Source organism: Dermacentor andersoni, unplaced genomic scaffold (assembly GCF_023375885.2).
Source record: "Dermacentor andersoni unplaced genomic scaffold, qqDerAnde1_hic_scaffold ctg00000033.1, whole genome shotgun sequence".
In the NCBI taxonomy this organism is placed as follows: domain Eukaryota; kingdom Metazoa; phylum Arthropoda; class Arachnida; order Ixodida; family Ixodidae; genus Dermacentor; species Dermacentor andersoni.
The window spans coordinates 233,153-261,074 of record NW_027314755.1 but is presented as its reverse complement, the minus strand read 5'-3'; the positions used below and the strand labels follow the sequence as shown (position 1 = coordinate 261,074).

Sequence of the window (27,922 nt, the reverse complement as noted above, 5' to 3'; positions counted from 1 at the left end):
AGCAATGAATCTGGAATCGTATATTATGATGGAACCTGGACATCTTGGAAAATTTTATGGGTGATGGTCATATCAGCGCTGAGACAAAGATAATGCTTTAACTCGAAATTGTGAGCTTTCGTTCTTCGATTGTGTTTTAGCAGAGCAAGGTCATTGAAGTGCGAGCGGATTCGAGCTGCCTTGGCTTTTAAAGGCTAAAGGCGTTTGCACTCGGTCCATGCGAGTTAAGCTTGCACTCCATTCTTAGGTTATCACAGTATATTAGATGAGGCAAATAATTCTTAGCAGTAAAATGATTTAACTGAAGCAAGGAAAGTTTGGATCAACCGAATTGCGAAAAGGTTTGTGAAAGGCGTTTAATCAACCACACCTGCGCCAACGGCGATGCTGTTTAGCATTGGTGGCACGTTAAAGGAACAGTGATACACATAATTCGAAGTCGAGTTATCGTGTGTGATCGATTTACGTGGGCACACACACATCGTCTGCAAAATATAAACGGCAAATATAGTTTGAAACATATTAAAAATCAATGTTAAAATACGCTTCAGCGCAGACAACCGCCACGCTGACGGCAGCACAAGGAATGGGCTAAAATTTTGATTCCGAGTCGAAATAGCGCGGAGTAAAGTGACCTCGAAAGTGTGCAAGTCAAACTGTTGCGCGAAATAGTAAATTATTGGCGTAGCCACCGTTGCAATCGTCTCCAAGAAGCAGTTCGCCTGGCTAAGGTATTTTCTCATCGCTATCAACGGCGTCGGGAAAATTAAATTGTATTGTCACTTACAAGCGACATAAATGTGCAGACACCGATTGTGCTGACGAATACAGGTGCTTTATTACGAACTGCGGACGGATCGCAAGGGTCGTCGGCCTTGGATCCGATGACGAGCGAGCTAGGCCTACACAGTTTTCCAGTGATCGCCAGCTCACCTGGCTTGCTCGTTCACTACCGCTGGCGTCGACGAGCGGCAGAAGCGAAAAAAAAACAAGCTCGAAAATTTTTGTGTCAGTAGTCCTTTAAGGGTGCCCTGGCGATAAGAATAAATCCGGTGTCCAACACTATGGTGTGCCTCATAATAAAATCTTGCTTTTGACGCGTAAAACCCCCGAATTCATTCCTTAGTGCTGTGTAAATGTGCCTTGTGCGATAGCAAATGTTAGCTCGCTCCCTAACCTTGAAAGGAACCCGTGGTGTACTTACGGCCGATAACCTTCCCGCACCTACCGGAGACTGCGTGCGTGCCATCAGCCGGTTGGTAATGGGTGTTCCATTGGCCAACACCACTGGCCACAGGAATTCTGCAACACGAGACAGATATTCACATCAACACTGAGGCAACAGTGGTTGGAGAAAGGTTCTATCTGAAGCCAATGTTTCGACTAGGGGACACAATACACCAGGACAAGTTCCCTTGTTGAAACGCTTGCCTCCAAATTCCTTCAGGCATACAGGAACATCACACTGAAAGAATATACTGCGATCGATGCTATCAGAATGAAAGAGTCCTTGTGCCAATATAGACGCAGTCTTCGCGGAAGGGCGAAGCAGTTTCATCTATAGCATGATATTAGAACAATAACGAAAGTAAGGCTAGTAGTATTTAAACAGTGTGTATTCTAATAAAGGCTCACGTATTAACGAAACACATGTTGTACCACGTGCCCAATCACACGCACAACACGTAAACCATAGACCTCTAACATGCCCGGTCAAAAAGATGGCTTGATAAGGAGGGCACGCGAAGGAGACTACAGGAGTTTGTCCAAAGGCGAACGTTCCCTATTGCCGCTACCTTTTATGAGGTCTTTCAGCTGCACAGGTCAAGAGAGTGGGAAGCCATGTTGTACCAATACGTTAGGCTTCCCCGCTCCACGTCTCTTTGTCACTACTCCCCCCCCCCCCCCCGGCCCCTTCGCGTAGAAGTTCACGTGACTTCCAAAAGTGCGCCTGGGCGGCACATGCGCAGTGAAACTTATGATAGAACGGTGGTTGCGACGACGCGGGAAGGCCTCGAGATTACTTACCAATCTTTCTCCCAATATCACCCAGAGGTAAATTTGGCGCCGCCATCTGTTCTTGTTTCCTAATAGGCTTTATGCCACCATGGTAATGCCGGAATATCGGTATCCGAGGCGTCGTCTCCAAAGTGGAATGGCTAGAAAAATGGTCGTGATTTCTTGGAAGCAGAATAATTAATATGAAATATTTGTAAAACGTTTTTATTCACCGTCGCAACATCTTTCCATAGTGTTTACTCACCTACAGTCGATAAGGATATGCTAGCAAAATGTTGCCATGCTTACGCAAATCTTGTCTGTTGTCTAACATAAGTGGTTCGCAGGCAATTTATGCATTTCATATTTTACATCCAAGCACATGCGCTCGTGACTGAAAATGAAAAAAAATATTGGGTAACAATAAAGAAAGAACAGTTCATTACGTGCTGCTCTAGCTGAAAAAATAGGCATCATTAAAGACGACACGGTGCTGGCCATGCGCGTCTTGGAGGTCTCCTGTCTCTTAGAAAACGATGCCGAACCTTGGTCTCCACATCCCACTTTCCTAGGCTTGAAACACAAAGGCGCAGCTGAAGTTTTTGTTCTACGTGATGACCTAGAAACTGATGTAGCTCCTGTATTTGCAAGCAATTGAGAGAACGTTAAGACTTAAGCCCCTATGGCGATTTGTATCCCGGTAAGATAGTTCATTTACACAACACACGCATCGGGGAGAACTTGCCTACGCAGGGGCTCTTAAGGCTATACATATCGCGTGGATGTTTGACCCAGGGGAGTCACTGTATGATTTGTATCGGAAAGTCGTGTCAAGGCAGCCTCCTTTGCTGAAGGTGCATGGAAATTCTCTGAATACGGTAATCGAACCGCCACAATATGTACCGAAGGACGTTTACAGCCTGGAAGCCAAATAATATTCCCCGGCATGCAGCAATTAGCCAAGAATCGAACATTGGAATTTAAACGCTGACCAGAAACTTGAGAGGTTATTTGCAATGTTCCACCGAAGATCTCATAAGCTTGCGAAACAACACAATGACGCTGACTATTTAGCGATTCTTAAACGAACACCAAAGGTTACTATGAAGTCAAGTTAAAGTGATAAAGCAATGCTCTAGAACGTCTAAGGCGTCCATATAATCGCGAACAGAGCTTTAGTAGCCGAGAAATTGAGCTAAATGCATGACACGATTTGAGAACCCCCAGCGACACTCCGGTACTAACCTGATGATGAAGGCACTCTTCATCATAATTTATGTCACTATTCCTCAACTACTCGTATTAAAAAGATCATTTCATTATGTTATAAGGCGGAAGAAAATGCTACGTGTCTACATCTGTTCGATTCTAAGAAAAAATAACATTTTGACGTAACCCTTCAGTCGTATAGGTTGTCGAAATGTTTCGTTTTCGCTCGACTCTGCGCGCTTGACCCTGCGCCGCGCGCGCTTTGGAGTTTCCGTTGTTTTGTTATCGCGTCGTGCTGCGCTGGTTCTGCTTGCTCGCGAAACTTGCATTTGGAACAGGCAGCGAGAATGCCACGTCCATGTGATGTCGTGGGATGCGCGAACGGTCCGCGGAACTTGGCCAAGGGTAGTTGTAGCGGCGAACGTAACGTTACTTATCACTGTGTGCTATGGAGTGAACCTCTCCGTTCGAAGTGGTTAAGTGCCGTACTTCTGCCACAGCGCGTTGGCAAAGAGCCGAAAAATCACATAGTGTGCTCGCTGTACTTTCGACCAGAGGATTACAAGTTCAACGCCGACTTACTAAAGTCGTGTGGAGTGCCTTTCAAAGCAATGCGCTCCCGTAGCGCTTTTCCGTCGGTCTTTCCTACATTCTCCGAAGCGCAAGAACAACTGCAGGTCGAATAGGGGGCGGTGAGTGCGGCATTGGGTTTCCACGAAGGAAAACCTACAAATGTGCGAATATGTAAAGCCATGACATACAGTTGCCGTCGTAGTAGTACGCAACGACGCCGGCAGCGCGAGCTCTTAGCAGCACGTCACGGTCATCAGGGCTTGAATCGCTGAAGACGAGCCCAGCATCAAGAGTCAATGTGTCGTTGTCAGGGTCGTCCATTGCAACGAGCGTCGAAGTTGGCGTCGTAAAATAAAGAACCAGCTTATCGTCGCGCGCTTTCCCTTCCGCTAGCCATCATAGTTCCGCTTTCGCGCTGCTGTCGGCTCTGTCTTGGCTCTTTCTGGCCGCGCGTTTGCGTTTTGCGCAGAAAAGCCCTAGCCCCGTCTGCGGGCGCCGTTTTACTCACCGACGGCGCAACGTCACTATGAGACCATTACGTCACCACTCCTCGATCGGAGAGCGGGCGATTTGAACGGCGCTAGAGGTGCGCGGATGCTTCAGAACGCGTTTTCTCTTAAAATAAGTCTCTTATTCGCATGAAGCAAGCGTTTCGAGATTTGTGGGATGGCATTTCGACATTCCACGTTGACCTAGTAATAACCTATAGTGTCAATTTAATGGCGGACTCATGCACACCCATCCAGCTAAATCGGAAACATAAGCCTCATTTGTCAACGCGTCTCAACCCACCTGTCAAGGCTTGTTCTACCGTTCTTCGGCAAGCTTATTTATAGAAATATCAAGTATGCGGAAACTCCAGGCCCAGTTCTGCCGTCGGTGTCGCCATCGCCGTGATGTTTTGTATAACTTCTAACAGCTATACTGCGGTCTCCGCTCCCACAATGCCGCATGTACCAGTGAACTCAGATCAATGGTTTTAATGCGAGAATAATGGACGCGTAAGCCTTTCAATAATTCTGGTATAGGGGACACCTGTGCAATTTTATAATATCGCGTGGATGTCAGCCGGACTGTATGATGAAGTTAATCAGTGGAACAATCGAGAACGCGCGCGCGCATGCACAAAGCATAGCCCGGAACAACTGTGCTCGATCAGGCTTTCCTGCTTGACAAATTCTTCCCATATCGCCTTACACTGCTTTATGTTTTCCTGCCTTTTCATTTTTATGGTGAAGTCTTGCACTAATAATTGCTTAAAGCCACGCCTTCTTGTGAAGTTCTTGAACACAGGCGAAGTCGAGACAAGCATATTGACGTAGCTTCTATTTATTTCTTCGCCTCTCAGTGAAAAGAAAGCAGGAAAGGCGAATTCGGACCAAAAGGGGTGGCCTTAACTGGTCGGGGTGCTGGCCCTTCTTTACAAAAGCACTGCAATTTGCCGAATTATCGCTACAAGACTAGCTTGTGCAGTTGGCCTAGCGGTTGACGTATCATAGCTACGTATCGATCAAGGTGAGAACACCCCCTCAACAACATGCGGAAGTATGGCAGGCTAAATTTAAAAGAACATGTACTTTGATATCATCCACGATAGGGAGTCCTCAATTAGCCGAAAAAAAATGGTAGGATTACGCAGTACTTTCCTTGACATTTTACATATTTCATGTTTTCTTACTGAGATATCTGCGGCTAACCCACTGCTTAAATTACGGCTACTTAATAACTTTCTTCTTATAGCCTTTGAAAGGTTTGGTGTAGGTAAATGTAATAATAATTCAAAAACTGAACTCTGGTGTTTCAATGCAGCAAAACCGCGACTTCATTATGTGGTAGGCTGTAGTATGGGAGCACGGACTGATTTCGATTGCTTTGCTTACTACCAGCGTACCTACGCTGCATTGCCTCGGTAGACTTAGGCGCCTTCTGCTTCATTTTGAGAGCTTTCTTTTAGATGACCATCTTGCTCTTCACTAGGTTCATATAGTTCACAGGGGGGTGAGTACCCAAGGTAACCATATTGAAAGCGTTCCTTTACGTGGAACATGAGTGCAATACGCTGCCTGTTTTTTTTTTTTACTCTCTACGTGTCTAGTCGCGCTCTTGCAACTATTACGTATAGCATGACAAGCTCCGCCTGCCGAACTCTCAAAACTGCTCATGCAGCGCCTTGTTCCATCAACAGGGATAGCCCTCCCCGGGAGAAATTAGTGGGTACAGGCATGATTGTTCCCCGGGTAGCCATGCCTGTAGTATCAGAGTTTCTTTCGAATTAAACTTTTCTAAATGTGAACTCACCTGGCGCCGCCTTCTATGATTGATGATGCTTGCCCCATGCCTGTGCGGCTTGTTCTGGGCCTTGCGTGATCAAGGCTGCGGCTGGGCCCCAGGTGCAGGTAACTTGTGCTACCATTGTCAGTGCACCTTAGGCGCCTTCCACTCGGCGCCTTAAGGTATTGTCCAAGGGTATAGCGAGAGGGTTACGCGATAGGGTCGACACATCGCGGTTGAACTGCCTTGTTCACTGCTGCAGTGTCTTTTCCATTGATGTGGCTTCCGCGAGAAACTCTGCAGCGGTCTTTGGTGGGTTGCGTATTAGGGCACCGAATAACTCTTGCTTGACACCGCGCATCAAGTTCCTGAGCTTCTTTTCCTCCGGCATGGACGGATCCGCGCGTCGGAAAAGTCGGCACATATCTTCGACAAACATTGTGACGCTTTCGGCCTCTGTACTCTCGCCTGAACTGCAGATTCATCTCGCTACTTGCGATCTAGGCTGGCGTATGTGCCGATTAGCTGCCGTCGGAGTTCGTCCCAGGTCGATAAGGCTGCCTCATGGTTCTCAAACCATGTCCGCGCATAGTCCTCGAGGGCAAAGTAGGCGTTGCGTAGCTTGCGGTCTGGAGTCCAGTCGTTGAATCCTGCGACACGCTTAAAATGATCGAGCGAGTCCTCAACATCCTCGAAGGTGCCGCCATGGAAGAATGCAGGGATTCGCGGCTGGTTAAGGACGTCCTCGGTCGGTGCGTTGAGGAAGAAGATGCAACCGTTGTACTCATGTTTCTGACATCATTGGGTAGGGGCTCGAGCTCAGGCGGCAGTCCTTCACGTCTTTGGCTTGTCCGTACGTGCACAGGAGTCAGCTCGACCGGACTTCATACTGCGCTTGTAGACGGTGTTCGATCTGGGAGTGGTAGCATGTAACCCGCACCTCCACCAGAAAAATGTAACGTAGATTGAAGAGAGTCTTATAAAATAGACGCTTTTCTTTAATGGCGGGCCAGATTTGTCTACTATTATAGCCACACCACCCGACGAGGTGAGACCATCATCGCAATATTTTGGTAAGAATGACATATTGTCTATGAGAGTGTGTGTCGTTAAGTGTGTCTCTTCCACACACAACAGTGAGAAATTGCTGAATTACGGGGTTTTACGTTCAAAACCATGATTTGTTTATGAGACAGGTTGCAGGTTGGGACTCCGGCATCATTGGACTACCAGGGGCTCTTATTGTGCACCTAAATCAAAGTACTCAGGTATTTTCGCAGTTCGACCACATCGAAATGCGGCCGCCATGGTCGGAAAATTATTCCCATGACCTCGCGCTTAGCTGCAGAACTCTTTAGCCACTATGCAGCCACGGCGGGTCACAATCACTTTAAGACTAAATTTTAAATAAGTTCTTTGACATCTAGATTGCGTAGAAGTCCCCTTACATTCATCTGCAAATATTTGTCTGAACATATTACAGAAGACGTCTGTACTGCGCGTGAAATGTAAGACAGCTAACTTAGCCTACCAAGTTTTTTCCGTTCCATATGACGCATACTTACACGACCGCAAGTGAAACGGTGGCGCCGTTCGGCAAGAAATCGTGTCCAGCGCCGTTCTTGCAAGCAGCGGTTTGGCAACGCCTCGCCTTTAGTGACAGTATCTTTAAATGCAACGAACCTAGAAGTTGATGAGCTCATCTTGGATGGCGGAGCAACGCTGGCTGCACCCGCCGAAGGGGCTGATTGCCCAACATTGTCCACACTCTTTCAATGGGAATTTGCTGCAGCGCTGCCAGTTTAAACGCCGCGTCAGCATACTCTACGGTATGGAGGAATGAGAAGCAGTTTCGCGCGTCCTTGAAGCGTCCTCACTCGTCCTTGAAACGTCTCCACTGCGTCTGTGAAACGTCTCCACTGCGTCTGTGAAACGTCTCCACTGCGTCTGTGAAACGTCTCCACAGCGTCTGTGAAACGTCTCCACAGCGTCTGTGAAACGTCTCCACAGCGTCTGTGAAACGTGTATCCACTACGTCTGTGAAACGTGTATCCACTACGTCTGTGAAACGTGTATCCACTGCGTCTGCGAAACGTGTATCCACTGCGTCTGTGAAACGTGTATCCACTGCGTCTGTGAAACGTGTATCCACTGCGTCTGTGAAACGTGCATCCACTGCGTCTGTGAAATGTGCATCCACTGCGTCTGTGAAACGTGCATCTACTGCGTCTGTGAAACGTGTATCCACGCTTCTTTGAAACGTCTCCACGCGTCCTTCAAGCGTCTTCAGGAGTCTTCAAAATCTCATCAGGCCTCCTTGAAGCGTCATCAGGCATCCTTAAAGCAGATGATTTCTTTTGCTTTTATATTCCTACTATAACCTATTTTTCTATTTATTATGCGGGATGAGATCTGGCGTGAGCGGTGCAGTCGCTGTCGCAGTTCCCTAGATGACTAGGTTGCGTTATGTCAAGAAATACTTCGCAATGTTGGCTCACCTCGCGATGCCTTTCGTAGCAGACGACACTTTCTCGAGGCCACCGCGGCTCGTACTGGGCCTGGCGTGGTCGGTCCTGTCGGTGGTTACTGCAGGCGCGTAATTGGTGCTTCCGATGTCACTGGCATCTGCATGGCCCGAAAAAACAGCAGAGGTGTTCACTCGCCGCTCTGCAAAGGTATTCAAAAAGTAAGAAAATTTCGCGCTGAGAACGGTTGCATGCGAAACGTTTTAGTTTACCTTTAATGGTAGGGAAAGGCGGCGGCTGCCGTTGCAGAACTTTTTCTTTCAGAAATTTTGAAATTAGGTGCAAAGTGCAAGCAAGAGACTTGTATGGACGAAAGGGCCAAACTCGATCAAATTTACAGAACGTTGATTTTTTCTAAAAATAAATACGCTGTAATTGTGACTGCACAATGGAACACGACCGTGTCCTAAGCTAAAGACGACAGATCACTATTTTTAGTGCGCTACAAAGGTCAAATCTCATTTCTAATTTCCAGCAATAAGTGTGTTCCATGCTTCACTTAGGTCGCAATGAAACGCATAATAAACTTAATAAGCAGACTTTGGCACTCACCAACTTGCCTTTACGAAGAGGGACGCGTTCTCGTTTGGTAAAGCTGCTTAGTTAGTAACGCGCAAAAGGAAACTTCAGCGCGGAGGTTTCTGTCTAAGTATTTTGGAGCAGGGATATTGTTCTGGGCCCGGAGGGCGATCCAAGCCAGAGGGTTCCTAGAATAAGGGACCCTCCCACCTCGACTGACAAGTCACTGCATCAAATGAAGGTTTCATTCTGTCACACTTGCACTAACTTTCAGGCAGGCTATCGAATGTAAAAGAAAATGATGAAATCTTGTGACTGCCGTAAACGAACTTCATGATCAAGCTGTGAACGTTCTTCTAAAGAGTATTGATTTAGCCAAAATTTATAAAAACAATATCAAGCTTGCAACTCTGTAATTGAGCAGTAAAAGCGATACCATAGTTCTGAAAAGAACGTTTAATAATACTCGTAAATCGACAATGATAATACGCAGCGGTCTGAAATTTACCATAATGTTGCAGCTACGAATTTTGAAAAGCGCTTTGAAACATTTGTCATTTCTGTAAATTGTAAATTTCTAAATCAAATTTGGCCGCTTTAGATATTCTAAACAATGCGGACCACAGTACGGCGATATTTGTTTTAGGATTAGAGTTACTCAATTGCTGACGTTGTGTTTAAAATATTTAGAGACATGCCAATTTCCGGGAATTTTGGCATACCATCCAGGCCCTAAATATGTAATCTGAATACAGTCACTAGAACATTCTCAAATGCAACGAACATCGTTCACGTCAGTCTCAGAGCTGTTAATCAAAGCATTTCTGCATTTTTCATATCGAGTAGGAAAATCTGGAATGCCCCAGAGACGAGGTTCCCATTCAAAAGAAAATTGCTTCGAAAGGTTGGATCGTGCAGCGAAAGGATGGCTGCCTAATGATGTTACCACCCCGCATGTTGACACATTCATTAGTATTGTACTCCGATAGCCACTAGCTTGTACAGGACAACGGGTTGTGTGCAAAAGTGCACCTGTTGGTTCTGCATATCGCCTATTCATTATTAGCTGTGGATGGTCATATCTAGTAGTGGACAAAGCAATAGGTGACAGAACAAGTGTAAAATTTCATTGAAGCTTGACCACCCATGAACACCTGGTCTTGATGTGACAGATGCAAGTTTCCACCGATAGTGCACTATTCTTTAGGACCCTGGCTATCCTTTGCATATATTTTACCTACGTCTGTAGCTGCAGTTACTAAGAATGGATTTACGGTTAGCTGTGCATGTTTAACAACTAATTTTAAACAAAAAGTAGCTGTGATCATCTGCTCGCCTTCGATACCTCTCACACTGCTTAAAATAGGCCGCCCATTGCGCATATATGAAGGTGGTGTTTTCGGCATCCGATAGGATCAGAAAGACTTGCAGAATTACAAGTTGACAAGGCTGTATCGTTGAACAATATAACAGCAATGATCACGCGACGTTGCGTTAAATATAATAACCGCAATCGTTGCAGAAAACTAATAAGGCGTTGCTGGTTTTCCGTAAGGTAGACAGAGAGTCGCCTTAAGTTCCCCTCGCCAAGTTTGGCTGTCGTAAACACACAAGAGCGGCTGGTAAATTAAGTAGTGGCTACCGCGTCTCCAACATTTAGGAGGCTGCGTGGCAGGAAAAAGTCGCAATTTTCAACAGCAGGCCACGCGCCCTTCCACTGGATGGAGCCGCGCTTTGAGAGAGCTGGTCAAGGTCCCACGAAGAAATGCATTTGTGCAATGCAAACTGCTTGCAACGGCACCGACCAGTGCACGGAAATTTGGTTGATCATCCAATGGCGGAATGCGCACAATCAGATGTGCCGTACGATAAAAATTTATCGAAATAAATAATAGAGCAGGGGCTCGTCACGTTAACATGACGTAGGGCCTTTGCTCCTGTAGGAGAGAAGGCAAGCAAGGAACGCCGCTTGAGGACGCCATTCGAGGCAGAGGGGGAGAGTGTCTGTAAGCAGTAACACACGCATGCTGATGCCACAGTAGCCAGACAGCTCGATGTCACCTGTCCTTTTCACAGCGTATGAACTCGAAAAATTGTATTACCGAAACGCTCGTTTGACGGCGCCTTGTCAATTTCCAGTGTATAAATTAAATTTTCAATCGCGTCCGGCAAGACATCCTTTGATGACAAGATTCTCCAGCCAGCATTTAACGTGAAGAATAAAACATGCGGTTGGCTTGCTACCCATTGCAAAGCTTGTTACTCTGACCCCATTCCAACACGAAATCCATAACAAATCGAGAAGCGTGAATGAGTTCATCGCATTGAAAGGCAATTCATTCAAAACTTGAGGCACGCAGAATATGAGTGGTGTTGTCTCTGTTAGCACTCAATTCATCTGCATGAATTGCACGCTGACTGCACAAGCAGCAACCGACATGCTGACGCTAGTAAGGTGCCGGTATGGCCAATAAATGCACCGCTGTTATGATCGATGGAGAGGCTGCCTTCTCTGTGGGTTGTTAAACATCTTTGCAATTAGTATCGATGGTGAAAGGCCATGCCGTACATACCATTGACCTCAGTGGCATCGGTCTGGCGGTTTGACGCCTTCAACTCGTCATTGATGTACTCGTCAATATACCTGGAATGAGACATACATATTGGCCTTTGACTTAGCTCCAAATTACGGCAGAATATATCCGAAGAATGTTTTCGGTAAACAGAATTTGGAACAAGGGAACTCCTGCTTCGTTAAAAGGTTGTACCCATGATGTATGATTTTGTCAAAATGATCACTTTCTGATCGGCCCAGGGCGAATGGCATGATCTTAAATTACGCAATTTCTTAAATGTTGACATTAACCCTGAAATATAAGAAAGCAACGGATGATGCTAGAACCAAGTTAAGAAGGTGGTAAGCTGCAAGGTTCCGAAATTATTACGGACTGCCATCCCTCCGAGGTGTTCATTTTAGACTACACGCGTATGGCTCTACGACGTCATGCTAGTCAACACATTGCGACACAACGGCCGCGCCATGAGCGGCGTGCGTTCACAGCGCGCGAGAGCTTAAAAGTATGCTTTAAGTAACGCAACGGTATGTTAGGTTTGGCTATGTTATAGTAGCTCTCGTACAGGGGCCTTGCCAGTCGGCCTAATCGGTCGCCCAGCCACGTCCGGAATGCCTCTGCTAGACTGCGACTATGCATCTTAAGATTTGTGGTCCGTAACTATCTTCGCCATTTAACGATTACGTTCGCACGCTCTGTCAACGCGGCCATTCGCAGTGCGCCAAACTGACGCGGCCGTCGCGGCATCCCGGTAGTACTTTCCCATTTACCCGAACATGCCGTATAAATGAATAGTCTTCACTTCAAAGAGAAAGGGCGTTTCTCTTCAAGCGTACCTTTTGTCTTTCGTGAAAAACAAGTAGCAGCAAAAATTTCACAAGAAGTGAGCCCACTTGGTCACACATCTCTTGCGGTTTGAGCCAATTGTACTACTTGTGCGATATTTGGTGAGGCTCCTGCACTATTCTAACTCGACCGCCAAAGGAAGTGCGACGTACTGTTCTATTTATTTATGTCCTTGTGTTTCACGTATCAAAATATTGATCTCGCGATGATGGCCTCTTGGACGGATCGTGTTATTAAATTTCACCACCTGGGTTTCTGATTGCAGCCACGCTGCCTGTAAGTTGTCCTCGAAAACGCCCACTTCAATGTGGAAACAAAAGTATAGCTGTTAAAGTCTGTATTCCAGGTTGTTTCGGCGGCTGAGAATATGCAACGAGAATTTTACAACGGGAATACTCACGTAAGGTGATCGTCGGAAGCACCTAAGGCACCCTCACCGCCTTCACGGCTTGCACGCGGGGTTGCTTCGTCGATAAAGGTTAATGCGGAAGGCGTGTGTCCACCGTTCCTTTGTTCAGTCATGCCTGATGTTGACGCTCTGGAGTACTAGCGTTTTCTGAGACAGAACGTTGTTGAACGATCCCGCATGCGCAGTTTGTGCCAAGGATGAAATAGAACCAATAAACGGTCGGGCATTTTGCCAGCTCGAATGAAGGCGCAAAGCCCATGTGGTAAAAATAGACGATAGAGGGCGCCACTATGTTGACGCTAAGGTGCTAATATTCGAACACTAGAAGAGGTGCCTCCTGGTTTTAATGCACTGCGCGTTTTTGTGCTCCAATTACGCTTATGTCAGTGCGGTATAAAGCAGCAACAGGGTTGCGAAAATAAACAGGTAAAGCTAGCCAATGTTTCTTTCTGTGCCATTTCTCTTCTTCTTCAGTGTAGCACGGTTTTCCTGTCAGTTGCAGGACCGTTTTCGACAAACGCTCAGATAGTGCGCGAGGTGCCGGTGAAACATCGCGGAATCACTTAACGCTTGAAAGATACCCTCTACACATCCGCTCTCAACTGAACGTTGTCTTTCGCACGGGCAGATGGTGGACAATGGCGTTAGGCCTGGGTGTGTAGCTATCCAAACAACGATAGACGTTAGACATCCAAGGCACGTTTAAGTAACGTCAGTTCTCTCCATCAGAACAGGCTCGCTCCTGCTCGCTTCCGTGCGTTTTTAGTTGCGCATACAGACTTAACGTAATGCTACAGTGCTGTTTCTTGGCAAAACGCCTTACACCAAAAAGCTTTTCCACCCAACCGAGGAACATAAGCGTAAGCATTCCAAGGCCGCTTGCAGTCATCATGCGGCTCAGACACTTCAGACCCATCTAGCCGCCCTGGAACGAAACTTAGTTATCGAGTGTAAAAGATAGGTGGCCTTAACAAGCAAGCGATGTTACTTCGGTAAATTGAAGTATTTCACCTACAACAACCACCGTGTATTTCCAGCTGCGCATGTGACCAGCTACCACCACGTTAGAGCGGTCACCGTTTTCGGTCCAGAAAGTAATATGGGCTGTCACTGCCAGAATTTCTTCTAGTACGGCAGGCCCTGCCGTCAGTTTGCATCATCCCTGAGGCATTGCTGCGTGAATTGCAAAACTCATACGCAAGCAATAGTCGTTTCCCATGTGTTTGCGTCACCACATTATTCTACTAGACAATCATAATCTCTCCATATGATCAAAGGGACAATCCTGAACGGAATGGCAAAGTCTTGATGTCTGAACCGTGCAGACAGGACCACATTTGTCAACGGTATCCTGCGGTATAAGTTTATTGCTTGACAGACGCAGCTGCCGTAGGAAAGAAAATATGAAAATACGTGCATGCCTATCGCGGACAAGAGAACGAATTTATTGCGGCAACTAGAGGTGATAAAGCGTCGAAGTTGACTACACGCGGGGAATTCTGTACGTCAGCCCCAAGAAGTGAATCTACAGGTACATTTAGGGAGCATTGTTTAATGAGGCCGTTTTGTGGTAAGAACCATACGATTGCCTCACTGAATGCCCTCTTTGGTGAGCCAGCTTTCGGAGTCACCCCAGAGCACGAGCACAAATTACAACTCTAGTAAACGTTATCCTTCCACTAAACTCCGTTGTTACTGGCTCAATAACACCTCTCAACACTGTGTCCAATGATGGGCCTACCCAGGAAGGGCTGTCCTTTAAGAGAAAGCATGCTTTCTCTGAAGTATTTAAACGCAGGTTAAGTTTTCCTTTTTCTTTCATTCTTGTGTGCCTCAAAAAGGGGCCTTTGTTTAGATTCATCTTCTGCCACTAAATTTACTATATTGGAAATTTAAGCCTAATCGTTCCGCACAGCTGTAACTTAGTAGTTGAACGTATTTGGCGCCGCCCCCGCGCGTACGTGGCGATGCCAATAAAATTTATCTTCGCTAAAGATTTGTTTTTTTTTTGGTGGTAGCAAATCTTGATCCGATGCAGTCTACAATTTTTTGCCTACTCGTGGTTGAAAATAAGTAAAGGAAAAAAATTATGTCAGTTCCACACACATGTTGGATGTTGGCATTTTATAAGGACAGGTGGGCAGAGGGTGAAGTATAAGACACCAACGACCGGTGTAAGACTGACTTCTTTTTTTGTCGGTTCATTCTTGTGCTTGTGGCGTAATGAAAACAGCACAGCGCATGCGTTCGAAGCGACGTGAAGCACGCACCAGTTCTGTAACACAGTAGCAGCCACAATCAACAACAAAGTCCGGGATGGTTCGCCGAAAATGCTTCAGTTTAAAAACAAAAAGACCAGAATTGCATTGGCTCACCCTGAACTGTCTTTCGATGTAGTTTAGGCTTCGTGAATGCCTACTTGGCCTGTGCTTGGAGTTGTACGACTTCTGGAAACGTGAAACGCGTTTGTCATGATTCTGTGTTTATCCATGTCCTACTCTAGGAATGAAGAACACGTGCCAAGCCGTGTACACTGAAGCCAGCTTGCTGTCCTTGCGAGTGATGACGCCATAGTCGTAAATTATGTCTCACACTCAGCACCAGGGAAGTGAGCTTATACATAAAATAATGAAATACGTAAAAAGCTCTGACATGCTGTCCGGCGAATGCCCGAAAGATCAAATTTGGCTAGTTCGGCGGGCGAAAGATGCTGCCAAAACTCAAGGTCCCGCCGCCAGCTGAGGAAGGGAGGCTCCGGTCGGGCTAGCATCCCGGCCACCCGTCTCCCTTGACTTTAAAAAACGCGTTATCTCTCTCTATCACCGTGATTTAGTTGCAGGGCGCATGAACGATTGATTACAAGCTTACAGGTTGAATAATACACAAGTAAGCCATTTGAAAACGCGGCCAAATGAACGCGCCGTAGGCAATAGAAGTGTTCTTCGATGATTCGAGAAGCTGCAATAGCTCTTAAGGAAAGGTTAGATGGTTGAATTTTCGGCATAGATTTACACACATGCTCGAAGTGTTCACCAAGAGTATATGCGTGATCTTCTAGGCTCCTGCCTCAGTCATTCACCAGGGTCTACGAGTGAGTTTACTGCCCTTGTGAGCTCGTTAGCCCATGCAAGACTTGCATTTCTGTGTGCAGGACCTTACTCAAGAGAGAAACTGCCCCAGTTTGTTCTCCACCTCGCGCTTGCGCTGGCCTACCCTTTGATTTACCTTCTTCAATCCAATAAAATTATACGTGTTTGGGTATAGACAAAGTGTCCACATGCTTTAATTTGCTTTTCTCGTGACTCTTCTCAGTCTTCATTTCGTTAGTCTTGCACGTATTCTATGGCGTCAGTAATAAAAGTGCTAAAGTATGTTAATGCGTCGTCTATGCTAAGTTTGCTTATCTAATAACGAATTAGACATATAGATTTTTTTCATATACGACCAATTGGCCAAACATAGTTTCAACATAGGAATATGCCTAGGACAGGCGTGTTGCTGCATGAAAGTAGACGCTATTATGAAGTAGTCACTGCCTAAAAAAATTGTGTAACATTCCTTTCCAACTACGCAAGATAACGAGACGGGCCAAGCGCTGAATCAACCGAACACTAATAATTATGTGATACATTACATAGGGGGCCTCCCCTTTATTAACCACACACCGGAGGTTACCTGAACTTGTTCCATGGGCTTAACTTGGGCATCGAACCGAGTCTCGCTAAAGATTGTTGAGCATTCACCATCAGCTTTCACTCACCAGCCATAAAATCTCATTTTTATTATTACGCCATTAGATTGAAGGTTAAGAGAATGAATTGTAACAATGTATCAGTTAGAATGCCTTGTAGAGGCACCGACTCGATGGGGCGTTTTAAGTTGGGGATTATAATTGACCATCTCGTCCGCACAGTTATTGCATTTACCAGCAAATGAGGCAATGCCGTTGTCGCAGATCAACTGGCTGATCAGCGGAAGTTTGATTGTTCAGAGAGTTTAAATGCCTCTCCTGGACTCAAAAATACCTTAGGTTTATGTTCGAGTAATAGTTTAGTAAGGTCGTCAAAGTTTCAATTAGCCCTCTCGCATTGCAATACATTATCCGCAATGCCCTAATAGTACTAATAAAAAGGAAGTCTTCTACGTGCCAGGGAAAAATTCAAGTTTGTTTTCCCTACCCTTTGTCATTACCGATAGTTCACTGTTTTTTATTTTTGGGCGATCAAGTGTACTGTGGAGGTTATTCTGCGCCAACGGCTCGAAAGTTGTGTCCCTTGTCTTCTGGAAGGCGCTGAGTGCCCGCGCATGCAGGCTGTTTGTGCGTGTTTCTGGCGTCGCCTGGTGATGGGAGGCGATGTATCCCGACAGTCCGGGAATCACCCAGCTCTGCCGTAGATGGTTAGCTGCGCAGAGGCCGGGCAGGTGAAGTTGACCTGTGCCGCACTATCCCCCCCCCCCCCCTGCCCCCCTCTGCTTACGATTTCGATCAGCAAAGGCTGTGCAGTGAAAAATTGAGCACCTTTCATGGGATTACTCAAGCGAGATATTCTCTTTGACATTGAGGGTGACGACCTATTTTCTTCTTTTTCATTTCGCACGTTATCATGGTTATGCCGCGTGGTCACCATCGCTGATCAGTTCTTGCAGTGGGTGTGTCAGCACACTGGTCCGAGGGTTGGCTTTGGACACCACGTTTTGCTCAGGGGAGCTGGCCACTGCAGCAATATTTATCCGCGCACGCTTTTAATGCATCTGTGTGGTATGTTGGTGATCGGAATACCTCCAAGTTTCACAAGAATGGTTAGCATCTCGTACTCTTATTTGTCACGAAACAAGAGCAGGAGATCTCCAGTGACCATTTTTAGCAGCTTATTGTCCCAGCTTAGGTTGTAAGTCAAACAATTGTCAGCAACAAAAGAAGAAAGTATTCTAGCTCGGTCTTTTATTTTTATCGCAGTTTGCTGCATAGAAACGGCGGAAATTCTTTCGGTCGAGTGAAAGAGTTGGTAAGCCTCCATCGGTGCGTCAAGTTGTTGTTGTTGTTGTTGTTGTTTTATTTCTATTCTTGCCATACAAATTATCAGACACTGACTGAACCCATAGCCAGAGGCTAGTGTGGGGTTCAGATACAAAAATACACGATGGCAATGACACAACACTTGTGTAAAATAGAAAGCCCAAAATCACGGCGAAAGACCAGAGTACACTATACAATGAGGAGAAAATAATACAATATGCATTTTACAGGAGAATGAATAAAGATCTGTAATGAACAACACTGTACAACAAACACAAACCGCGAACGACTATCAAATAAGGCTCAAAAAGTATGTTCTTAATGCTTTATTAGTTTCGTGGGACTGTTTTATTTCTGGGGGTAAAGCATTCCAAACCTTGGCTCCTGAAAACTGCACCAATCTTTCACTGTAGATGTTATTATTCGGTGGCAGATTAAAGTTACTATGTGTGAGGTTTCTCGTGAGTCGAGAAGGAGAGCGAAACAGGGAGGCATTGAAAGGTTGGTTATATTTTACTATGTTGTTTACACACAGCGCTATCTTTAAAGACCGCAAAAGATCCAAAGGAAGGATATTTAATAACTGGAAAATTGGTTTACTTGGTTCAGTATACTTGCTTTGTGTTATAATTCGGACAGCCCGTTTTTGTAATCGCCGGATAGGATCAAGGTAAGTGTTGTATGTTAAACCCCATGATTCTACACAGTATGTTAGATGACTGTTAATAAGGGTAAAATAAAGGGTACGCAGTGTATGTGTGTTAAAATAATCACGGGCCTGTAATAAGGCATAACAGCCAGAAGCCAACTTTGAACAGACTGCGCTAATCTGATTTTTCCTGATTTTTCCTGCGCTAATCTGAGTTATTTGGAGAGTTACGATAGTGGAGAAGATGGGGTTCTCATACCCATCTATTTTGTTTAGGTTGCAAAGACTATGAGACGTAGCAGGATTTAACATATAAGAATTCATACGTGAGCCGTACAAACAAATAGGAAGGTAGGAGTTTTTACGAGGGTTGCAATGTGGGCTTGTTGGTAATGCATCTTCAAGGGGAGTATGGTAGCGCGATTCAAAGACGGGACAAGAGAAGACACAAAGGGACACACACAGCGCTAACTTCCAACACTGTTTATTGTCGAAAACCAGGTCGTACTTATACACTCAGACCACATGAGTCACAGGCACGTGAACAGATTACCAATCAGAGCGATACATTTTGTGATATGCTAAGCCATGCGCAAAAATGTCAGTTCTTTTTCAGAGAGAGCCAATGATGGTTTGCTGATACATGAATCCCCTAGGGCATCAATCTGCTCGGCTTCTATTATAAGTCTAGTGAGTTCGCACTTGTTTCTACCGGTAATGATTGTTGATTCGAAGAGAGGGGAGCACTTATGTTGCTTACAATGAAGGGAGAGAAACCCATCTGATACAAGTTTGTCGACTTTATTTTTGTGTTCGCGCAGTCTATCATTAATGCATCTGCCCGACTGTCCGACGTAATACTTCCCACACGATAAGGGTATACGATAAATAATTGAAGTCTTACATTCTCTGAACTTCTTCCTGTGTCACTAACGCACTAACTAAATCATGCCGTCATTGCACTGACGAAGCCTTCACACAACAAGCCATGCGGCTACATGAAGCAGGCTATCCCAATCATGTACTGACATCAGTTGCAGAGGGAATACTTCGGCAAGTGCAGCAATCAGGGACTGCTGAACGAGCGGAAAGAGATAGTACCCGAGAGAAAAAAAGACCAACAGTGATACCTTATATCCACCGGTTGTCGCACAACCTAAAGAAAATTGCCCACCGAGGTAACACTGATGTGGTTTTTTCAGCACCCAACAAACTAATCAGCCTGTGCAGGAAAACAAGACCAGAAAAGAAAGAAAGTGCCCCTAGCTGCCAAGTTAAACACAGGAAGAAGTTCAGAGAATGTAAGACTTCAATTATTTATCGTATACCCTTATCGTGTGGGAAGTATTACGTCGGACAGTCGGGCAGATGCATTAATGATAGACTGCGCGAACACAAAAATAAAGTCGACAAACTTGTATCAGATGGGTTTCTCTCCCTTCATTGTAAGCAACATAAGTGCTCCCCTCTCTTCGAATCAACAATCATTACCGGTAGAAACAAGTGCGAACTCACTAGACTTATAATAGAAGCCGAGCAGATTGATGCCCTAGGGGATTCATGTATCAGCAAACCATCATTGGCTCTCTGTGAAAAAGAACTGACATTTTTGCGCATGGCTTAGCATATCACAAAATGTATCGCTCTGATTGGTAATCTGTTCACGTGCCTGTGACTCATGTGGTCTGAGTGTATAAGTACGACCTGGTTTTCGACAATAAACAGTGTTGGAAGTTAGCGCTGTGTGTGTCCCTTTGTGTCTTCTCTTGTCCCGTCTTTGAATCGCGCTACCATACTCCCCTTGAAGGAGTTTTTAATTTTTTTACTCATCACATCAGAAAAAGAAAACGCAAACGAAGAAGGGGAGAGGAAAATGCGAATGCCAAATTTTCTGGGTTGGATAAATCGGAGTGTACGCAGAATCCAACGCACTAACGTGCAGGGCGTACTCCGAAGAACCTTAAAAGGCCCTGGCACTGCCCTAAACGTCCTAACTGTCCTAATCATCTTTCCTTCGGACACGGCTACGCTACCCATGATGAGGGAACGAAGAATCCGACCCCCATCTGCGACGCCCAGCTGCATGAAAACTGCTGCGTCGTGTAAACACAGCGGAATGGAGATTCAAATATAATGCATTAAAATTCTTTTTCTAGTTCTTGAATACTATCCGGGTACGACGGCTGCGTGACTTTTCACTATTCTTAATTCCAGCTTTCCAAGATATCAGGCAATGCTGCACCTCGCGGTTGCTTTACGTGATGCGCCGACGAACGAACATGCATATTTTCAGGCTGTTCTTTTTGCACTTATATGTATCTCGTGAACATGCGCAATCGCCGTTGTTTTAGTTTTTGTGAACTGACGGTTTGCTACTCGCCCCTTTGTCTTATATCGCACAACTGGGATGCACATGTCTAGGAACACCTGCTATCCAGTGAGGCCCAGTTGACAAGCAATGGTCATTTTGCTTTCTTTCTTAATGCTTTGGTCGGAAAAAAATTGTTCTGGATATCGACGCCTCTAAATAGCAACGTATGGGAATCGCAACGTTGCGATTCGCATACCCAAGCAAAACCACGTTTCGTGCGTTATTGCTAGATTGAACATACTTGCCACATCTCCGTGCGTAGTGCAGAAAACTGTACAAAGCCTACATACGTAACCGCCTTCTTTTTTTCTTGTCTCCCCCCCCCCCCCTCATATTGTCTCTTCTCTCAACGCGCTAAATTATTCTGCTATCGGTGCCAAATGAGACGTGAACAGCGGAGTGCATTTCCGAAGCGTAACTCGAAGTTCAGCGTGCATAAACTGCCAGTCTTCACCAATGACGGCTACATCTGGTTTGACCTCACGAGGCGATGATGCTCGCCTTATATTGCGCTATTTTCTCTTCTGTTTTGTTCCTATTTTATTTTAAAGGGAGAAAAGAAAAATCAAAGAAAACAGATGCCAAAACATCGCCGTATAGGGCGATCACCGTCGCATAGTCCAGTAAAGCCGGATTCGCGAGCCTGGCAATGGTGATAAATGTCCAACGGCACCCACATTACCTTCAGTTATAATTCGGTCACGGGATCCGCTGATCGTGTTTAGTTCGATTCAGATAGTACATCGCAAGCAAAGTAATGCCCGTCAAAACAGATACAGTACACGTGGATAAGAGATTTTTACAATGAAGCTGTTACCGAGGCGGGTGGTTTTCTCTTGACTTTCGGAGCTTCGCTGAGCTGGGGAAGAGATTGCGGTGAGAGAGTAAATGCAGAGTATAAAAATTATCTTCGAACAGCAAATTGATGTGGCGAGGGTGCGTGGAGTCTAGCGAGGGAGAAGGAGCAGCGCGATCGGGGACAGAGGTAGCATGACGTCATGGGTCTCAGATGTAAAGAAAGAAAAAAAAAAGACAAAGCCTTCATTTTGGTGCGACGCTTCGCCGTGCTTCTTCATGGGTTGCAGAATGAAGCGTCTTTCCTTTCTTTAGATCACTGTTATCAGCGCTTTGGCGGATTTCTAAAAGCTACCAGGTACACGGCGTCGGAGCTAGCATGCATCAGAGCTAAGGGGCGGTGGTGCAGCGTCTGGCAGACGACACGCACCATATGGCGTCACAACAAGTCGCTTCTGTTGCGGCGGGCACCTTAACTGGCGGGTAGTCGCAAACAATACCTCGCACAGAGGAAGATGGCATCAAGTTTTCTGTAGCCTTAGCTTCCCACAGTTTCGCTGGTCTGTGATGTTTGCTCATAGCAGAGCCGCGCACAATTTTCTATTACTGTCGACGAAAGTTTCACTAAGACGCGGCTTATTCTTCGACATTTTCACGTTGCAGTGACGGTAAAAAACACAGTAGCGAAAACCGCGAGTCAAGAAAACAACTCTTTATTGAGCAAAACTATACCTACAAAACAAGTTGCACTCGGGCTGAATGATAGCAGCGAGCACTGCCTAAACCGTCGGAAAAGTCACCTGCGGCTCAAGCCAGTCGGTCATTTATAAATGTTTAGTCGAAAATTGCAGTCTAGTCGCATGGGCCCAATTGCCTGACTGTATGTGGAACATTATACTCGTCATGTATGCAGTCTGATTGCACAAGCTTCCATTGCAACACAGACAGCAGACAAAATCGGTGAGGATGACCCGGAACGTTCTCATACATGCAAGCGCGTCATGTGCGGATCAATAACTTAAAACTATAGGCGGTGAAACGCGTTCGCCGGAAAAAAGATAAAAAGCACACGGTGTCAATGCACCCACCTGAAAAAGTATCGCTCCAGAGCTACGAGCACCAAACTAGAGCAAAGACCAAAATACCACATAGTAAAAGAAATTAAGAAACTGAAATCATGGTTGGTTAGCTACGGTAAAACCACTTACTGGCACATAAGTTCGAGTGCTTACAGGCATGTTATGGGCTTACGGGCCGTGCGCACATTCCCTGTATGTTTGTGTCGAGTCCGAAATAACCTAGCATTTCACTCAGTCCACGTCGGCTTATAAGGGTGCAAACCCAATCATGGTCGCCGCCCTGGTATGCGACGAAGCGTCGTGGAAGATTGTAGCGTTGTTTGACCGTCCTTGGCTGGTGCTTCATGCGTAGGCGGGCGAGTTGTGATCCTGCGACATAACGGTGATTCTGCGACGCAAGGGTGTCTAGCACCTCTTGTGTTCGACGTACGTGCTCATTGCAGTCGCCCTTCTCAGGTGGCCTCCAGCTGCTTGGATTTGGGGTTCTTGCCGCGAAGTCATAACTGTCATCGACTGTGCGCTTAAGGATTGATTCATGACGGTGTAGTCGGGTCCTGTGACCACTAACGCGGCCACTGCGCAGCGATAGCGTCGACAATAGTGGTTCATAGTCTTACCTTAGTTATTTCGAGGTGTCTGATCATGGCTTCATGGCACTGTCCCATGTGCACTGTTTCGTGGCGCCGTCAGGTATCCCTTAGGAGGCGTGGTTTTTTTCTCTGAAACTTCGTCGAAATTGCAGCGCGTCGTTTCTTCGTCGTGATGACCGATTTTCCGTTAGCGGCGGAGGACCTTCGGCATTTCAATTAACAGAAACCGCACATCCGTAGGTTGCAGCGTTTAGTTTGCCGGATACGGACCCACATATCGGCCACGTATTGCCCCAGTGTACCCTCGGCGCCGAACTGAGAGGCACTGCCTTGGCGACAGCGATTAAGAAAGTGGTTCGGGTCTCCGCTAGGCGACAATGTTGCGAGTGCGCTTTTCCAACGTATTTTTCTATGCCCGTTGCTTCCGTTGGAAATTTCGTAATGTTCTTGGCCGGTTAACGTATCAATACGGAGTAAACTACTTGCTTCAAAACCGCAGATGAGGAAAAACGCTCTCATCTCTGACATGTGCGGGTCGACGCGGCTGAATTAACGGTTGATTTCTGGCCTGGAGATCACGGTGTTCTCATTGAACTTCAGCCGGGCTCTTCAGCATGACGCTCGTGAATGGTTGTGGAAATGTGGTAACGTTGTAATTGGTGAAATCGTGCAAAAAATGCTGTAAAGTGCGAAACCGCAGCTCGTCAAAGTTTAAATTGGTCAACATAGCTGTTCTTCAGTAGGTTTCCGGCCAGCTTTTGAGATGTCCAAGCAGTGATCCGCGTATAATCGGAGGCTTCCTTGGCTTTTGCAGCACACGTCGATGCACGTGACACGGGCACTCATTGCGGCAGTTGTCTGGGCCACGCTCTTCCTAGTGTTCTCGGGCAGCCGTCAAGTACTCGGAAATTAGTCGTAGCTTGCGGCTTGCTCCCTCGTCCATGACGACATTCGCGTTGTTTTCATGGCTAGTAGGGTTTATTCGGTTTTCCTGAATCGCCTATACGAGATGCGATGTTGTAGTGACGGTGAACAACACGGTCAGAAGAACCGGGAGTCATGAAGGACTCTTTATTGGGCGAACCGGAACCAGCTAAACAATGTACATTCGGGCAGAAAGATAATGCCGGGCACATGAGTCGATCGTTGAACAAATTATTTGCGATTAACGAACATCGGCTATTCTCATTTTTTTCCGTAGAATGTTCCAGCGTTCTCGTTGGCACTCGCGTGTCTTCCATAATACACAACTGTATTCGCGTAGCGCGTGCAATTTGATTCCAAAAGGCTGGACTATTGCAAAATGTTCTGATACATGATGGTGCCTGATGCCCTGAGCTGAAACTTAACATGTTATTCGGTGAAACGCGTTCAGTCGAAAAAGATATAGAAGTACTAGGGTCAATAATAAAACTAAAAAGTATCTCAATCGTTATTTCATTGCTCGCACGGATACGCTTGTCATATCAGGCTGAAAAATTACGCAGGTGTAACTAGAGTGGAGCGCAAGTCAAAAGAGACGACTTCCGTGTGAACTAGAAACTGTATTTTGAAACTGACAGAGCTTCCTCCACAGTACAACAGTAATGAAAATGTTCGCAGTGGAAGAACATGTAAAGTTGAGGTCCAAAGTATTTGAGTCTAATACGTCTCACTGTTGTCATCAGCATGATAAAGATTGTACGTGAGGCCCAAGACAAAAGCGCGGGATGCCTCCGTCGAGGGGCCTTAAAAAGCCTTGGCACTCAGCACAGACTCCATTGTCATCAGTGACTTTCCCCTGCACACGACTAAGTCGCGCATAATGAGGCGCCGAATTGTGCACTCCCCATGTCCTGGATTCTTTGGTGTCATGGCACACCAAACACCTGCTGACACGTCAGCACTTGCGGCGTCAACTGTGTGGAAACGGCACCGTCGTGCACGCAGTGGAAATGACAATAAAACGTGACGTTAAATTAATGAGGTACTTTTTCTGGTTGTCGAATAGCATCTAGATGCGACGACTGTGTGGCCGTTGGCACTGCTCTTCACAATTCCAGCTTTGCAAGACGTCCTCAGCCAACGCTCGCTCCTACTTGCGGTCGCTGTACATGATTCGCCGACGAACGAAACTGCCCATCTTCTGGCTCATCCTTTTTAGACTTTCATGTATTTCGTACACATGCGGAATCGCCACAGTTTTAGTTCTTGAGCACTAAGTGACAGTCAGCTGCTAGTCTATTTATCTTATTGCGCACAACTGGAAAGCGCATGCCAGTGGGCACAAGCTTCCTTTCAGTTTAGGATTCCATTTGCTTTACGGATTTCTCCTTTAAATAATCTTTTTATGGTGCTTTCTAATAACCAAGCTAGTGAGGCAGCATGCCCAAGCATTTATTATTGCTCTAGGATCAGAGAGGGATCGCATGGTCAGTTACCAGGAAATAACCCAGCACTACAGGTTAGCCAGGGCAGTGTACCCGCCAGCACACAAATCGCTTAACAAGCGACAAGAAGTAGCTTGGAGACGACTTCAGACGAACACCTACCCCAACCCCGTAGCTTATCACCACTACTACCCAGACCAATACCCTAATACATGTAAGCATTGTAAGCAAAAAGCGGATCTATTCCATATTATGTGGTCGTGCCCAGCCGAAAATCACACAAATCACGAAATAAGTAATACTGAGCAGTGGGAGGCCGTAGGTCATCGAGAGAGCTGAAGATGCCGCCCGGGCCCAGGGGCTCGCGGCTGCCTAACAACAAGGTCATCCGTCAATACCTTGTTCTTCAATAAAGTCTTTACTCACTCACTCACTATTGCTCTAGTTATTTTGAGTGCGTTGATTAGCCCACAAACATGCATTTCCACGATCGTAGACAGTACTACAAGATTAAGTGGGCGCCGCGTAGGTATCCAGAAACAGCGTTTAGTTTCGTTGGCAACTTGGCTTGGAATCTAATCTATACAGTTATTCCTCACACACGTCATTACGTTATGCCTTTGGGCAGAATTATGCTGTCTGTTACAGTCTTGTAATTTAAAACCGATAAAAATTCCTGGAACACATAACGATGGCCCTACATAGCGGCAACTCCCCGACACCTACACGCAGCAATTCTCCGATTCGTCTTTCCGTGATTTGGTCTTTTCGGCATTCACATGAGTTCTCAGGACGATCTTAAAGTGGTCAGTTATGTATTCCCCTCGGTTAGGATCCACTGCATGACCTCGTCGTGCAGCCTACACTCTAAAAACTAAGGGAGTGCCGGGCGCTCTCTTTGAGGGAGTAGCTGCTTGTCCCATATTTCACTCTCTTTTCGAGAGTAGAGCGACCCTCTTTGAGAGGGAGTAGGTCAACTCCTCCTGAGATGTCGGCGTTATCGATTAGTCGAATTAAACTGACAAGCAAATCTACGAGTAGAACACGTGTTCAGCACTGAAACAAAATTGTCGGTCAGTCCGCATATCATTCCGAGCTCTGCTGGAGCTCTTGCATTTTCCAGGATATACTGCTGTATGCCCGATGGCATATGCGTAGACATGTCTATTTCGCTGTACAATTGGCGACCATCACAGAATCGTGGGCATGGTAAGCTCACTTTCTACAGAGAAATGTCCTTTAACCGTGAAATTCGGAGTGAACGGTAGTCGGAAAACGTTTCTTTTTTATCAATTTAAACAATACATTGATCAACGTTGATCAATAGTAACATAACGATTCCCAAATCCAAGGAAAAGTTCTCGTTTCCTGCTTTACTGAACGTGCTTTCCAGATGTCAATGTATAGTGCAGCAAACGGAAAAAGCCTAGTTACGCATCTCGTTGCCCTTCAGTCCGTGTCCCGCATTCTCCCATGCAGTATTGCGCTAAAATATTGTTCTACTGGCATCAAATGAGAGGGGAACAGTGGACAGCGCGTTCGAAGCATAAATGTAGTTGTAGTGCGCGCCGTCGGCCAGTCACCGCCTTAGACATGTGCGCACACCCAGTTGCACCGCACTGCGCGATGACGCCCGCACAATACTGCAATATTGTCGCTTATGTTTTCTTTGACGTTTGCTGTCTCGCATGGAAATAAAAGCGGACACCCGCTGCGCCAGTCGCGTTTAATTTGGCGCCAGTAGTGCAACTGCAATCTGAGTACTGTGACTCAACGCAGACGCCTTCCACCTGGATGAGACGTTCTTACGCGGAAGCGTACAAGACCACTTGGTGAAATCAGTGAGGTCAAGTTGGAGGCTGCCGAGATGAGAGAGGGAACCGAGTGCAGGTAGAGGAGAGTGCTTGGACGCAGAGAGGAGGAGGGCGCGGTGGCGAGTGGAGGTACATGGAGGCGCGCTGAGTTCGTATCCCCTGGCTGTTGCTCCGGGCTTTGTGTGTGCTATGGGTGTATCTGTTCGCCTGTCGATCGAGTGGCTGAGCACCAAGCGAGAAGGGCGGAGCAGTACCGGAAGCGGCGGCAGGCCTAGCATGAGTCGACCGACCATGAAGTAGTCGGCAGGTGTCGGG

General features: G+C 46.3%; 1 protein-coding gene across 1 annotated transcript in view; it reads right to left on the bottom strand.

Moving 5' to 3' along the window:
* LOC129381461 (uncharacterized) overlaps positions 1-13,065 on the bottom strand; it is a 78,424-nt gene extending 65,359 nt beyond the window's left edge. Inside the window, exons 1-4 of the mRNA XM_055064342.2 lie at positions 12,915-13,065; positions 11,669-11,739; positions 8,550-8,676; positions 1,229-1,302 (exon numbers count right to left, since the gene is read on the bottom strand). Coding sequence (XP_054920317.2) covers positions 1,229-1,302; positions 8,550-8,676; positions 11,669-11,739; positions 12,915-13,036 — 394 coding nt within the window. The 5' untranslated portion in view covers positions 13,037-13,065. The remainder of the gene's footprint in view (positions 1-1,228; positions 1,303-8,549; positions 8,677-11,668; positions 11,740-12,914) is intronic.
* Between the last annotated feature and the right edge of the window lie 14,857 nt (positions 13,066-27,922).